Source organism: Malania oleifera, chromosome 2 (assembly GCF_029873635.1).
Source record: "Malania oleifera isolate guangnan ecotype guangnan chromosome 2, ASM2987363v1, whole genome shotgun sequence".
Taxonomy (NCBI): Eukaryota; Viridiplantae; Streptophyta; class Magnoliopsida; order Santalales; family Ximeniaceae; genus Malania; species Malania oleifera.
In genome coordinates this window covers 140,420,628-140,437,053 of record NC_080418.1, presented here as the reverse complement: position 1 = coordinate 140,437,053, position 16,426 = coordinate 140,420,628, and the positions used below count along the sequence as shown (strand labels likewise).

The 16,426-nt window shown below is 35.6% G+C and overlaps 1 protein-coding gene across 1 annotated transcript in view; it reads right to left on the bottom strand.

Moving 5' to 3' along the window:
- LOC131148414 (receptor-like protein 3) overlaps positions 1-16,426 on the bottom strand; it is a 73,963-nt gene that overhangs the window by 51,814 nt on the left and 5,723 nt on the right. The window contains exon 2 of the mRNA XM_058098115.1: positions 2,338-4,541. Coding sequence (XP_057954098.1) covers positions 2,338-4,541 — 2,204 coding nt within the window. The remainder of the gene's footprint in view (positions 1-2,337; positions 4,542-16,426) is intronic.

The window sequence follows — 16,426 nt, the reverse complement described above, 5'->3', positions numbered from 1 at the left end:
CCCAAAAATAATAATTTTATATGCTGCGCATAGGGTTTCGAATGGGCTATAAAATGGGCCCAAAAATGGACTAAGTTTTAGGATAGAAATCTCTCATTAAAGAAAAGTCAGGTCATCATCCAGATTGAATGAAACTAGGCTCCACAAAAGCCCAACAAATCTCCCAAACATGAGGTCCTCCTAAGTAGTGACATTGTTGAGGGTAGTTGCATCATTAAGTCTAAGCCATTAATATTCACGTGGTTTTAACATCTCTATCTATTTCATGATTTTTTTTTTTTTAATAAAGATAGTACTAACATAGCTTTTTAAGAACCTTTTTGATATCATTGTGGTTCTCTTTGTGTTTCTCCATAATGAAGAAAAAAAAATTATAAAAACTAGTTTCTTTATGTTATTAGTTTTCTATTTCTGTTACTAGTTTTCAACTCTTTGCAAAAAAACTAAAAATCAAATTTTATGATTTTCATTTATTTTGACAAACTATTATCAGAAATTTTGATATTCAAAAATATTTTCTTTGGATTCAATTGTTTATTTTATACACTTTTAAATTAAAATCAAAATAAAATGAACATATTAATCAAATACAATTGAAAAAATATATACGTGCATTTCAAAAAATAATAATAAAGGCAATTACAAAATACTTTTACTCTTTTTCAATTGTCATGTCCAATAAATTTTATTGTAAAGCAAATTTTGAAAATAGAAAAAATTACATAAAATAATTAAAATAAAGTTTATTTTTATTATATTATTTTTCAACGTGGATTATTTGTAATTTTATGATTTTGATCATATTTTTATAATATTATTTGATTTAAAGATGAAAATGAATACCTTTTTAATTAAAATTTTAATTACTATTAGTGTTATAAATGTTAACCAAAGGGGTTGATGGTTTTAAATTTTTAGTTTTTGTCTTTGATTTTTAATTTTTATTTTTGATTTCCGTTTCTCTAACTTTTGTGTCAATACATGAAAATTTAATTGAGAGCACATGACATTTAATTTCAATGACCTAGTAACTTAAGTCTTGATAAGAGATGTGGAATTGAAGCAAGTAACAAAGGAATTACAGAAACAAAATTAAAAGGTCCGAATGAATCTTTGTTGTATGGTGAGCATTGCATTTAAATTAATAACACAAAATGATTGTTAGGATTCTTTATGGACGCTTTATATTTTTTAATAGCGACTATCATGAAAATAGAAAATGTCATTTTTAAAAAATAATCCTAATACAAAATTATTTAATTTTGTAATTTATCAAAAGTATTATTTTAATTCAACCTTATTTTTTATTGAAAATTTGTATTTCCTCTGGATCATAATATTTTTATATTTTAATAAATATTAGCAGTAATAACAATAAAAAAAAAAAATGATATTTTTGCTTTGACGTGGATGAGTGGGTTTTAGCTAATGAGAGCATTTATCATTTGAATGGATTGCTTTTCAATTGAGTGGTCTTTATATAATTTTTTTTAAAGTGTTTACGTGTGATATATTCTTGATTTGCATTTTTGTTTTGTGTCCTCTAAGGAGCATCTTAGCATAAGAGTTTAAAATATCATGAAGGAATTTTCTAAACATTGCACTCAATTTCAATGACCTGTCCGGCAACACACTTCACTCTCTTTTGCTAAGGTCCCCTCAGTAGAATGAAAATAAATTGATAAAAAAATTCTCATAAGAATGAAACTATGGCATGAATATGGACGTTGTTAAAATAAAAATACTGTATTAGACTAGTAGCAAAGAAAAATTATAATAAAATTTAACATTTTTTATTCAGAATTTGTTTGTTCTATTTTGTATTTTTTTTTTGATAATGACTATTAATGGAGTGAGGAAACTTATTCTCAAAACTCTCATAGTATAAAAATATTTAACTTATGATACTGTGATTATATGGATTCAATTTAATGTTATTTTATTGAATCTTTTTTTTGAGTATTTGTTTGCTCTACGACTTTTGTGTTTTAATTTTTTGAGAGATACGAACTTTAGAATGGTCAAAATTGGGCTTCTTTGCTGGGAAACAAAAAAAAAAGGGAAAAGAAAAAAAATATATATATATAAAATACGTGGATTCATATTGTCATGGATAAATTATAAGAATGTGTATGTCTGTGCGCACGTGTGTCTGTGTGTGTATTAAGCATTTATAGAATCTTAAGATCGAAAATAAAAAATAGGAAGAGAGGGAGGTAAAAAGAAAAGACTATTACCACTTAAGTTGGAATCCTGCTCCAAACTCTAGACTTGCAAACGGCTAGTGTCACACAAAATCGGTCTTTTGTATCTATCAAAAATTGGAAGTAGGCATACCTCCAAGTAGGTTTGAGCAATAAACTGCCGCAAATTGCCCAAAACCCTGTGATGAATCCAAGCGCCATACTCACATAGAACCATGGAGTTTCATATTCGTCTTCCTCATCTTGAATGCTCCCATCTTCATCGACGCTGATAGCTTGGCATTGGTATGGAAGTGGGAGGCCACAAAGTTTAGGATTCCCCTCGTATGCAGAAACATTAAAGCTTTGAAGTTGAGTGCCCAATGGTATTGCTCCTTGAAGATTGTTGTATGAAACATTAAACGTTGATAAAAAAGTGAGAGCTTCTAATGACTGTGGGATCTCACCAGAAAAATTGTTTTTGGAGAGGTCCAACTTTTCTAAGTTAGAAAGGTTGGACACTTGATGTGGAATGTTGCCAGAGAAGTTGTTTTGAGAGAGAATCAAGTACCGAAGAAACTTCAATTGACCAATCTCAATGGGGATATTGCCACTCAAGCTGTTGTTACTCACATCAATTACTTTTCCCATGTTCGAGAGTGTATTGTATTGTCTAATACCACTTTTTAAAGGTGAGTTATTGACAAAAAATAAAGGCACAAGCATTTGATCAACTTGTTCAGAAGCCTGCTTAATTGTTAATGTAGGCAGTCTAGTAAGTTCCGGTGGAAATTCTCCAGAAATGAAATTATTTGACAAGTCAATGTAGAAGAGTCGTGGCAAAGTACCTAAGAAACTAGGAATTGGACCTCTAATTTGGTTCCCTTTTAGTATGAGAATCTCTAGCTTTCTAAGCTTTAACAACCATGTCGGCACTAGTCCAACGAGTTGGCAGAAGCCTATACTCAAATATCGAAGATTTTGAAATCCAACTGAATCAACCAAGCTGTTATCATCTGGCATTATCTCATTTACAAAGCATTCTGCAAGCGAAAGGACCCTAAGGTTGTGTAGACCCATTAGAATTTTGATTGCCTCTGAGATGTTGGTTAACTTAATTGCACGAAGTGAAAGGAATGAAAGAGATTGCAAAGCAAGAATGTCAGGTGTGATCTGTCCTTCTATCATGTTAAAGGCAAGTCTAATTGCTTTCAGGGACTTGCATGTGTAAAGGCTTACTGGCAATTGACCTGTGAAGAAATTAGCGCCAAGGTCAACAATGACAAGTTTGGGAAGCTTAGAGAAATTAAAAGTGGAGATATCACCTCCTAATTTGTTGTGCAACAAACTCAATGTTTTCAAGTTGGTGCAAGTCAACAAGGAAGGTGGTATTGTACCACTTAAATTGTTCATTTTGAGGAGCAGGTGTTCCAAGTTAGAAAGCTTCCCGATATTTTGAGGGAGCATGCCATTCAATTCATTGTTGTTGAGCTCAATGATGGTGAGGTTGATGAGCCGAACGATATCGCTGCCAATCGGTCCCGAGAGATGATTGGAAGGTAAACTAATTTCTCGCAATTCTGACATGCGATAAATGTCAGCTGGAAGCGATCCAAATAACGAGTTGAAACCTGCACGAAAAACCTCGAGCTTGGAGCATTTCCCTAGTTCACGAGGGATTTGGCCACTGAAATCATTGAAAGAGAAATCCAAGAGTCTAACAAGGCTGGAATTGCTACAAATGGAGGAAGGGATAAGGCCAACGAAGTCATTTTTGCTAATATTAAGACTTGACAAATTCCATGCTGCCTGAAGAAATGGAGATTGGAATAATGACCCTTGAAAGTAATTGTTGGACAAATCCCATATTTGGAGGGAGATGGGTGAACCATTTGATGTAACAAGTGACGGTAATTCTCCATGCAGTCTGTTGAAGCTGAGATCAAGGATCTTGAGGTGATTTAAAGATGAAAAGAAATCATCTGGAAGTGGTCCAGCAAAGGAATTGTGGGAAAGATTGAGGTGAGAGAGTTGTGTGAGGTTTCTTAAAGACGGAGGGATGCCACCGCTGAGGCTTCTAGAGGGTAGCCAAATATGGGTGACCCAACCATTATGATCGCATGCAATCCCTTCCCAGAGACAGCAATTGGCATTGGATGGCCAATTCAGAGGAGGAGAGAAGCTGGGAGAGATGGACAAGAGAGAGTTCCGATCATGTTGGTTGCAAGCATAGCTCAGGGAAGGAGGGATAAGGCAAGAGAATAAGATCCATGGGAAGATGGAGAACATGGGCAATCGGTGATGATGCTCAAGCATGGCTCTCGTTTGATGACTCGCAACCCCTGTTGCAATCATGAACTGTAATGAAAATTGCAATTCATTTCTCATAGAAATTACTTTTGAAAGTGACTATTCATCCCAGATATTTTCTTCTTTCTTAACTTACATCATTTTTCATTATTAGCCTTTTTTTTTTGGGTTCATTTGTGTGGTTGAAATTACTTGACGTGTTCAATTTATTTAGCAGAACAATAATGGTGCATTGCTTTTGAAAATGACTTGACTTGTTCATTTTTATTTCATTTTGCACATAATAATGAATGCTGGCTTTTTAACATGGTGCCTTCTTTCTTGAAATGAAGACTCCGTATAGTTAACTTCCAAATCACGCAAAAGTATTTTCAAAGTGTTTGCGTGTGATATATTCTTGATTTGCATTTTGCTCTAAGGAGCATCTTAGCATAAGAGTTTAAAATTTTTATATTGTACGTTTCAAACTTAGATCTTTAAAGAGAATAAGAAGGGTATCAAAAGGGAGATGAGCTTGCTTATTTTACAGGTTAGGCTGATCGGCCTCCAATGAACTGGGGAAAAAAAAAAAAATTCTTATTTGGTGCGTCAACATTTTGAAATGGTGTGTGCGCATTCCATGCATGTGGTTAAAAAAATATATAATCTAAAAACAACATGTAATTATATTAATATTTGAAATACGTAATAAATTTGTTATAAGATTATATAGCAAGTAAATTTTAATGCCAAAATTAGCAATTGATTGTAGACTAAATTAAAGAAGACAACTTGTATGCTAAATTAAAATTATTAGGTGAGAAATAATAACTTTTCATTGTTCTTCATTTTGGTAAATAGTAAGGGGGTAGCTTTATAATTTCTATGTAATATGATATTTACACCACATTTGAGAGCTTGAAATTAATTTAAATTTTAAATTATATATAATTGAATTGAGTTTCATTTGAATTCACACAAATTTAAGTTCAATTTTTTTTAAAAAAAAAAAATTCATATTTATAAGTACACTTCACTTTCTTCTGCTAATAAGACCATTAAGTTTAAATATTAAATAGTAATTAGCTTTGAGTGTTTTTATAGTAATCTTACCTTCAAACTTCTTCTTATTTCAAAAATGCCACAAGTAATAAACTGTAGCAGCCTCTAGAGTTGTTGGGGACCTTGTCATTGTTGAAGATTAAACTTGAAGACCGGCAGCCCACCTCCATTGAAGACCGGCAGCCCACCGTTGTGGACATTGGAGATTTGCAGGCAACCTACTCCACCTACCAGCCCACCTCTATTGAAGATTTGCACCCACCATTGTTGATTATTTGATTTCTATAATTACTATAAATAGCTGAGTTGTGTGTGAGTAAATGTGAGCAATGTGGTGTGTGAGAGAGATTAGCCAGTGAGCCGTGAGAGAGATTTTATTCCTCTGTAATTTATTTTCAGATTGAAATTACTGATTTGGCAATTTATCCTCACTGAGTTTCAGCCACAACCAGTGGCTGAGTGCTCCTCTCCACCCATCAGTGGTATCAGAGCATCCAGGTACGTCGGAATTCACCAAACAGAGGTGAACACAGAAGAAATTCAAGTTTCTTCTCAGTTTTGAAGTTGCTCCAAATATCAAATTGAGCCTACCATTGTACAATTCAGCTCGAGACGATTCCAACGGTGAAAATCACGTCTCAAACGGACACAGGGAGATCTCCCACGCGCCCCCACGCGCCTCCCACGTAAGCACCGTTCTTCCCACGCGCCGGCAAGACTCCGGCGACCGCGACACGCGCCTGCACGCGTCTTCCTCGCCCGATTGGCGAGATCCTACCCGCAAAGCGACCCGCGACCCGGATCTACGACCCGCGACCCGGTCAGCGACCCGCGTGCCAAACCCGCAACCCGGATCCGTGAACGAGGTCCGACCCGCCTCCGACCCGCTCCTAAGCGCCGACACGCGGCGCGCCCAGAAAGCGCCACGTGGCCTAACGGAGGGGTTAACGCCGTTTAAAGGCCGTTAAGTTAAACCGGTTAGTTCAAAAATTCACCAGAATTTTCCTATAGCCGGTTCGGTGATTTTTAGACCGGTTCTTTGCAAACCAAAACCGGTTCCTAAGGTTTTTCAATCTTCTGAATTTATTGGTTTCATTAGATTTACCAAAATCAGCCCCCATTTCTCTGTTTTTTATATATTGAATTCGATGGCTAACGGTACTATTCAATCGGTCATTCCAAAATTGACCCGAGAGAATTATGACAACTGGTCGATTCAAATGAGAGCCCTTTTAGGTTCTCAGGATGTCATGGATATCGTTGAAGATGGGTACAGAGAAAGCCCATCAAAAGAAGTCGAAGCAGCTATGCCCGAAGCTCAAAGAACGACCTTGCGAGCCGATCGAAAGAAAGATTGCAAGGCAAAATCCATAATCTACCAAGGCCTTGATGAGGCCACGTTCGAAATCATTGCCTCCGCGAAGACATCTAAAGAAGTCTGGGACTCTCTCCATCGAACACACAAAGGTGCAGATAAAGTAAAAAAGATTCGTCTTCAGACATTGCGAGGTGAGTTCGAATCTCTTAAAATGAAGTCTACTGAATCCATTTCAGACTACTATACACGAGTAATGGTAGTATCAAATCAATTAAGAAGAAATGGAGAAATTCTCAATGACGAGAGAATTTGTGAAAAAATTTTGCGATCTTTAGATCCAAAATATGATTATATAGCTGTGACCCTAGAGGAGACAAAAGACTTGGAAACAATGTCTGTAGAAGAACTTGTGGGCTCACTCCAAGCCCATGAGCAAAAAGTCAATAGAAGAAGTGATGATAAAGCACTGGAGCAAGCTCTCCAAACGAAGTTGTCCCTCACTACAGATAGATACGACAAAGGGGGGACGTCACAACAAGGAAGAGGACGAGACCGAGGATCTCGTGGAAGAAATTCTGGAAATTTTAACTCCAGAGAAGGTGGCAGAGGCAGAAGAGGTCCCACTAGAGGAGGACGAAATCAACAGAGCTATGTCCCACAAGGCAGAGGACAAGGAAGAAGGGGAGGATACAAAAATCGTTTTGAATGAAGATAAAAGAAACATTCAATGCTATAATTGTCATAAGTATGGGCACTATAGTAATGAGTGTTGGGGACGACAACAAGAAAAGGTTAGCGAGGAGGCCAACCTTGCCGAAACAGATCATGCAAATGGAGAGTCATTGATGCTGATGGCACACAATGCAACTCCTCAGGACCAGAGTGTTTGGTACCTTGATTCTGGAGCCAGCAATCATATGACTGGCAGAAAGAACCTATTTTTTGAACTTGATGAGAAAGTTCAAGGGGAGATCTCTTTCGGAGATGATTCAAAAATCTCAGTCCAAGGGAGAGGAGATGTTTTGATCAAACAAAAGTCCGGAGATCATGCTTACATCTCCAACGTCTACTATGTGCCAGCCATGAAGACTAATATACTTAGTCTTGGACAGCTCGTGGAGAGAGGCTATCGAATTAGCCTCAGTGATAAGCAGATGGTGATAATAGATGCTCGAGGAAAGCTTGTTACTCGAGTTCAAATGGCAAAGAATCGAATGTTTCCGCTCGCCATCCAACATGATACGCCAAGGTGTTTGAGTGCTATCATCAAAGACAAAGACTGGCTATGGCATCTAAGGTATGGGCATCTAAACTTTGAAAGTTTGAAACAATTGGGAAGCAAGAAGATGGTGAAGGGCTTACCCAATATCCATCATCCAAATGTGATATGTGAAAGCTGTATTTTGAGCAAGCAACATAGAAACAGCTTTGGAAAGCAAGCCGACTGGAGATCAACCATGCCGCTCCAGCTAATACACACAGATGTGTGTGGTCCATTAAGACCATTTTCGAATGGACAGAATCGATACTTCCTCACCTTTATTGACGACTACAGCAGGAAGACCTGGGTCTACTTCTTGAAAAGGAAGTCAGAGGTATTCGATAAGTTCAAAGAGTTCAAAACTCTTGTGGAGAAACAGAGTGGCTTCCGCATCAAGTCACTCCGGTCAGACCAAGGAGGAGAGTACAAAGACGAAGCTTTCCTGGAATTCCTTAGACAACAAGGAATTCAGAAACAGTTCACACCATCATACACTCCCCAGTTGAATGGTGTAGCCGAAAGGAAGAATCGCACAATCCTTAACATGGCTAGAAGCATGTTAAAGGATAAAAATGTGCCCAAGAGTTTTTGGGCAGAAGCAGTGTTATGTGCAGTCTATCTGCTAAATAGGTGTCCGACGAAGAGTCTTGATACAAAGACACCATATGAAGCCTGGAGTACTCACAAGCCCAGTGTGAGTCATCTTAGGGTGTTTGGCTCCATAGCCTACGCCAAGATCCCAGAAGCAAGAAGGACAAAGCTGGATGATAAAGGAGAGAAGTGTATCCTTGTAGGATATGGCGATAGCACCATGGGATATCGACTTTACAATCCCATTAATAAGAAAGTCTTTCACAGTCGGGATGTCATCTTTGAAGAAAATGAATCCTGGAAATGGGACCAGGTTGAATGTTCCAAAGATGCGGAATTGACACTTGAAGGAGAAGAACCTACACAGACAAGAGAAGTGGTTATCGAGCCACAAATTCCTGAGCTGCAGACACCTCCACATGGTTCACCACAGAGGAATGAAGCTCCATCACCAATTGAGCGTGAAATCTCAGACATGAGACCTAGAGGAGCTCGAAATCTAGCCGATCTGTATGAAAATACAGAACCAATGGAAGAATATATTGCTCTAAACTGCCTGTTGCTAACTAGCGACCCAATTAGCTTTGAGAAAGCTAACGAAGAAAACAAATGGAGAAAAATGATGGATGAGAAGATACAATCCATCAAGAAGAACAAGACTTGGGAGTTGACAAATCTCCCGAAGAGCCACAAAACTATTGGTGTAAAATGGGTCTACAAGACCAAGAAGAACACTCAAAGAGAAGTCCAGAGATACAAAGCAAAACATGTCGCCAAGGGTTACAGGAAGAAAGAAGTGGAATTGATATCTTGCAGAACGTATGATCAGATTGCTGACATTTTCACAAAACCACTCAGACATGATATTTTTGCAAGACTGAAGACAATGCTCGGAATGACAAAATTAGGAGAGTCAAGTTTAAGGGGGGATGTTGAAGATTAAACTTGAAGACCGGCAGCCCACCTCCATTGAAGACCGGCAGCCCACCGTTGTGGACATTGGAGATTTGCAGGCAACCTACTCCACCTACCAGCCCACCTCTATTGAAGATTTGCACCCACCATTGTTGATTATTTGATTTCTATAATTACTATAAATAGCTGAGTTGTGTGTGAGTAAATGTGAGCAATGTGGTGTGTGAGAGAGATTAGCCAGTGAGCCGTGAGAGAGATTTTATTCCTCTGTAATTTATTTTCAGATTGAAATTACTGATTTGGCAATTTATCCTCACTGAGTTTCAGCCACAACCAGTGGCTGAGTGCTCCTCTCCACCCATCAGTCATGCCCAACCAACAGGTTTTATTTATATCTTCCACATAAATACTGTCTGATGTGGCCAACTTACCCTTTGCACATAGCCAAAGAATGAAGGAATGGCACTATTTTATTCTTATGAAATGACACATCTCAAACCAAACATAAGGATTAAAAACCCTCTCAAAACTATTTTTGAAGTTGATTTATGATGGATTTTTTTTTTTTGAGTGTTTGTATTTTAATCAATAAATTTATTTGTTACGGTGCATTGACATTTTGTTAGAAAAATTAATTTGTTACATATGATCATAAATAATGGAAAAGAAAACCTTGAATTCTATGTTTCATGATGCCAATTAATATTGTATGAAAATTATGAAAATGTTGTATGTGCATTTTAGCTAAATAAAGAGTCTAACTAAATCACTTAAGATATAAAGTAGGAAAAAAGGTATCCGAAAAGTAAAGTGTATTCCCAAAAGAGGGGGTGAAGTGGGTTTCTAAATTTCTCTTTGAAACCTCTTTATTTTACGAGTTCCTTTAGTTAAGAGTTAACCTAACAAATTAATATTCAGCAATCACACAATTACAAGGATATTGATTTGCAACCTCACAAGTCTAACTAACAATCCTTTTGAGTATGTCAATCTAATCAACAAGGTAAGCTTGATTTTCAATATGAAACAAAATAAAAATTTCAGTAAGCTTCCAAAATTCGGATTTTGATATCAAATAAGTTACTTGAATTTAATCAATAAGTTAATGAGTTTTTATATTTATCAATCAACGTATTCCTTTAAGGTTTCCGCAAACTTTGATATTTATGAATCAACGTACTCTCTTTAAGGTTTCCGCAAACTTTGATATTTATCAATCAACGTACTTCCCTTAAGGTTTCCATAATTCCCAATAACAAATTAATTTCCAGCAATTAAGTAAGCATCTACACAATTTATATAAGCAAAAAATTAAAAAGATTTAGGTAAGAGAAAGACACCAAGATTTTACGAGGTTCGACTATACCCGCTTACGTCCTCGCCTTAGGTAAACAATCTAAGGATTTCACTATACTGCTCCCTTAACTGGGCGGAACAAACAGTTTACACACTTTTTCAAGTAGGATGGAGCCCTCCTCTCCAAGCGATACCTCATGCTTGGTAGTCCAACGATTCAACAAACCTAAACCGGCAAGAACAACAAGAGAAACAAAAACAATTCTTGTGTACAAGAAGCACTCTTAGCTAGAGTAGATTAGTACAATGAATACCACAATATACTTCAATCAAATATCAATATAGAAATATGAAGCTCAAGTGTATATCACCGGGTTCTTTCTTAGATTGAAAATTTCAAGTAGAGGATAAGAACCGTAGACTTTAATCAACAAATTCTCAATAGAAAACTTCAGCAAGAGTGTTTTAGCAAGATGACTTTTGAAAAGTAGAAAGTATTTAGCTTGAGTGCTGATTGTATGCATTGGTATCTTTAATCCTTTGATATAACATGTATTTATAGATGAAAAATATTAATTTTCATATTCCCCAAGTTACTTGGAGTGCTTCCTAAGTTTTCGTAAAGTTTGGAGGTCAAGCAATCTAATTTGGAAACTTTTATTCGCTGCTTAAATTTGAATTTTATGAAGGTCAGTCGACAAGACTATCGGGGTCAGTTGACTAGACTATCGGGGTCAGTCACCTGATCTTTAAAAATCAACGAAAATTCAAAGTGAGAATGGTGTCAATCAGTTGATCTCAGAGGGTTAGTCAACTGGGCTTGTTCTATATGTTCAATTAATTCAGCATAAAAATGTCAGTTGACTGAACTAGCGAATTTCCCCAATGTTTTAATTTTCAAGACTTTGATCCTTTAATTTTTTGAAATACTTCATACATCTTTAAAAAAACATTTTTCGGGGTTTTCAAAAATTGGTCTCTAAGTCAATAAAAGATTCCTAAGAGCTTCATTCATTCATATTGAAATGTTTGAAGAACTTACATGAGACTTCTTAAACTCTGACTCTTCTAATTATTAAGTCTTCATGTATAACTTCCATTCTTCACATTGAGCTTAGCTTTAAGCTTCATCATTAACTTCATAATATCTTGTCCCCTTAAGTTCAATCTTTTTGTCAAGCACTTTGATATTTGTCACTTAGGTCACTTGCGCTTGATACTTGAGTTACATGAAACATCATCACTTAACCAAACATTTTAAGTTTCCTTGATTTGTTATCATTAAAATAAGATTCGTAAGCCTTGTTAGGCAACAATCTCCCCCTTTTTGATAATAACAAATAAGGAGCAAAAATGAGTAAGCCTTAATAAGACTCCCCCTTACAATAAGCATCAACTTAACAATATTTGCCATATTAAGATCAATTTCAATATCATGTTCATATATCAATATTAATTATCATGCTCATATATTTGATTTCATAGTTGAGCCAATATACATGCTTAGGTATGCAGTGTCATGCTCAATTTTTGTCCAAAAATTATCCCCCTTTTGACATCAATCAAAAAGAGTAAGATATCAAGAAAAACATATAAATACAAAGGCATTGAGCAACCATAAGCATAAGTATAGATTCAGTGAAGACATAAAACAGAACTTTTGCATTCATCATGCATAAAAAAAATAGACAATAAATCCTAAAAAGCATGAGAAAATACAAAAGATTGTATATCATATTTTTTCAATAATTTCTAGTAATGAACAAAAATCATGACATTATTACTTAACAAGTTTAACCACCACCCCCCCCCCCCCCCGGCCGGGCCCTTGAATGAAATATATTTCATATTCAATAAATTCATAATTTCATTCTTGAAGGACAAACTCTGTATCCATGTATAGTATGAGAGTAAATATCATGTGAAGCTATCATCATTATCAGTCATCATTAGCAATCATCATTATCAATCATGCTTTTAAATTTACCGTCTTTTCATTTAAGTACAAATTTATCTTTCTCAATTCCTAATAAGAATGACTATTCCTAAGATCTATGGAGGCCTTGGTTTGTGAACTAAGTTTTCATCTTGGTACACATACTTTCTTAGGTCTTGATGGTTTAACAAGAGATGTTTCTTTTACTTTCCAAACTTACTTAATTTTCACACCCTTTCTCTTTAATGGACATTCAAACTTAATGTGTCCTTTCTCCTTACATAGAAAACATGTGGTATGTGTGTAAGCATTTGAGGAGGTACTAACATAGTCTTTAAAGGCTCTTACAAAGTACCTCATGTAGAGGTTCTTTTTCCTTGTGTTCTCTACTCCATTTAATCATATACATTCTTTATGCAAAGACATTCTTTGTGATCCAATCATTTTATCAAAGTTCTCCTTTCCTTTAGTGAAATTGTAAATTATTTTATCTTGATCTTTAATTTTACTTTGGCAAAGTATTTCTGAATATTTTATTCCTTTGCACTTTGCTTGCATTCTTACTAGTTTTTTAGTTATCTGATTTATTTTGCTTTCAAGTTCACCAATGACTAGGTCCTTTTCTTTTTCAATAGAAGTTTGAGATCTTAAATCTTCTAGTTCTTTCATTACTTTTTCATTCTTACTTTCCAATCTCTTGACTGTTAAATCCATTTCTCTTTCAGCAAGAATTTTTATTCTAATTCTTTCATTACAGCTTCATTCCTATTTTTCAATAAAGTATATTGTTTAGTTACTTTAACTAGAATCTTATGAACTTTGAATAATTCTATTTTTAGTTCTTCATAAGATGGTTTACTCTCATCACTGGATTCATCAAATGAACTAGATTCATTGTATGAATTATCACAAGATTTGGATGAAAAGCTTAATTTGTTCCTCATGACTGTCCCATGCCATAAAACAACCATTTTCAACCTCTTGATCGCTTGATTCGCTTTCTGAGCTACTAGAACTTATATTGTCCCATATAGTTGCCTTTATTGCCTTTTTCCTCTTCTTTTTAGAATCTTTCTTAAGCTGTGGATAATCTAGTTTTATGTGTCCAACTTTCTTGCAATTATAGCATATAAGAGGTTTTTTCTTTGTTTTCTTTTCATTAGGTTCTTCTTTACCTGATTTGGAGTCCTAGAATTTTATTTTGTTTTTCTTTCTAAGGATTTTTGCAAGTCTCTTGGTTATGAGGGCTACATCATTCACATACATTATCTCTTCATCTTCATCACTAGAACTTTTATTTGGAGCTTTAAAAGCGATACATTCCTTGGCTTTAGATTTTCCACTAGTTCTTTCATTTATTGTCATTTCATAAGTAAGGAGAGATCCAATTAATTCATCTAAGGAGGTATTTTTCAATTTTTTTTCCTTTCGTAATTGCAGTAACCTTAGCTTCCCAAATTGGTGGAAGTCCTCTAAGAATTTTCCAGATCATTTCATAAGTTGAGTAATTTTTCCCTAAGGCATTAAGGGAGTTTATTATATGGGTGAACCTAGTGTGCATACAAATAATGGTCTTATAAGGGTTTATACTAAATGCTTTATACTCGCTAGTGAGCATATCGATTCTACTATCTCTTACATCAATCGTTCCTTCATAGGTTACTTCAAGTTTATCCCAGATTTCTTTAGCTGATTTACATGTCATGACCCTATTGAATTCATTAACATCAAGAGCACAATATAGTGCATTCACTGCATTAGAGTTTATTTGCAACATCTTAAGGTCATTATCATTCATCTCTTTTTCTTCCTTAGGTATATCTTTGTTGTCGACATTTTTAGTAGGGATAAGGTCACCATGTGTGACTACTTTTCATACTTTCTAATTCATAGTTTGTAAGTATATCCTTATTCGTTGTTTCCAAAAAGTGTAGTTTACACTGCAGAATATAAGTGGTCTATATGAGGATTGACCTTCAGCAAAGGGAGATACACCTAGGTGTGCCATAGGGATCTTTATGTAGCTTCTAGTTTAAGATTTACTACAATCCCGCTCTGATAACAATTGAAAATTAAGGTGTATTCCCAAAAGGGGGGGTGAATTGAGTTTTCCAAATTTTCTTTGAAACCTCTTTATTTACGAGTTCATTCAGTTAAGACTTTACCTAAAAAATTAATATTCAAAAAACACACAATTAAAACAACATTGATTTGCAACCTCACAAGTCCAACCAACAATCCTTTTGAATATGTCAATCCAATCAACAAGGTAAGCTTAATTTCTCAATATGAACCAAAATAGAAATTTCAACAAGCTTCCAAAATTCAGACTTTGATATCAAATAAGTTACTTGAATTTAATCAATAAGTTAATGAGCTTTGATATTTATCAATCAACGTATTATTGTTGACTTTTTAAGTCCAATCCCTATTTTGATGCTAACAAAGCACATGTTTCTTATGTGTGTATTTAGCATATAAACAGGTCCATTAATTTAACACACACATAAGACAACGGCGATGGAAGCTTGCAGGACTTAAAGACTATACGATCAAACGCATTCTATGATGTCAGAAGAGCAAAAAGACGAAGACATTTGTTTTTAATTTGTACATGCATTTATTTTTTATCTTTGGTCTGTAATATTGCATGCATCTGCATGATGTGTTTGAATGCTCAAAATGACCATAGATAGACCCTAGGAACCACCACATCTCACCAAAAGTTTTTTTTTTTTTAAATAGACCAAAATCATACAAAGTTTTTGGAATAACTTTAGGGTCAAACAGGGTGATTGTTGGCTCAAATAGGACCGAAATGCAAAAAATGTGCACACTCGGTCGACTGAACTACCATGTACAACATGCCCCAGTCGACCGAACTCGGACCAGGTCAACTAGTTGATCACAGTCCGATCGACCGAACTGTGTAGTTCATTTGGCTCCGGTTGACCGAACTCCTTTGGAGTCAACTTTTTGACCACCTGATCAACCGAGCCCAAAATGTACTCCAACGCTCTGGTCGACCGAGGGTCCTCGGGAAATGCCCCAACAACCTGGTCGATCGAACTTCTTAGTTCAAAATGTCTCGGTCGACCGAACCTCGCTGTTTTGAAAAATCACCTCTTCCGGTCGACCGAACCTTTAGTTCATTTTCACCTTGGTCGATCGAACCGCGCTAATTTGGAAAAATCGCCCTTCCTGGTCGACCGACCCCGAAGTTCAAAATTGGCTCAGTCAACCGAGCCATATGAACTTCGGTCGATCGAAAGTCTTCTGGTCGACCAGTGCTCTCGAGTTGGAATATTTTTTAAGTGTTTAAAACGTCATTAAACTTAATTAAACTTTTCCAAAATTCCGAGCGTGTGTCCCCAAAGGTCATATTGTCCATAAACTCTATAAATAACCCCTCATTACTCTAGATTAACAACTTTGATTAACTCTAAATTTCTCTCTAATCTTCTATTAATCAAAGTTCCCCCAACTTGTTTTTATTGCAAAATTTTTTTCTTTGGGGCAAAATATTTTATTCAAATCTCTCCAACTCTCTTTCACTTGTTTTATCTCAAAATCAC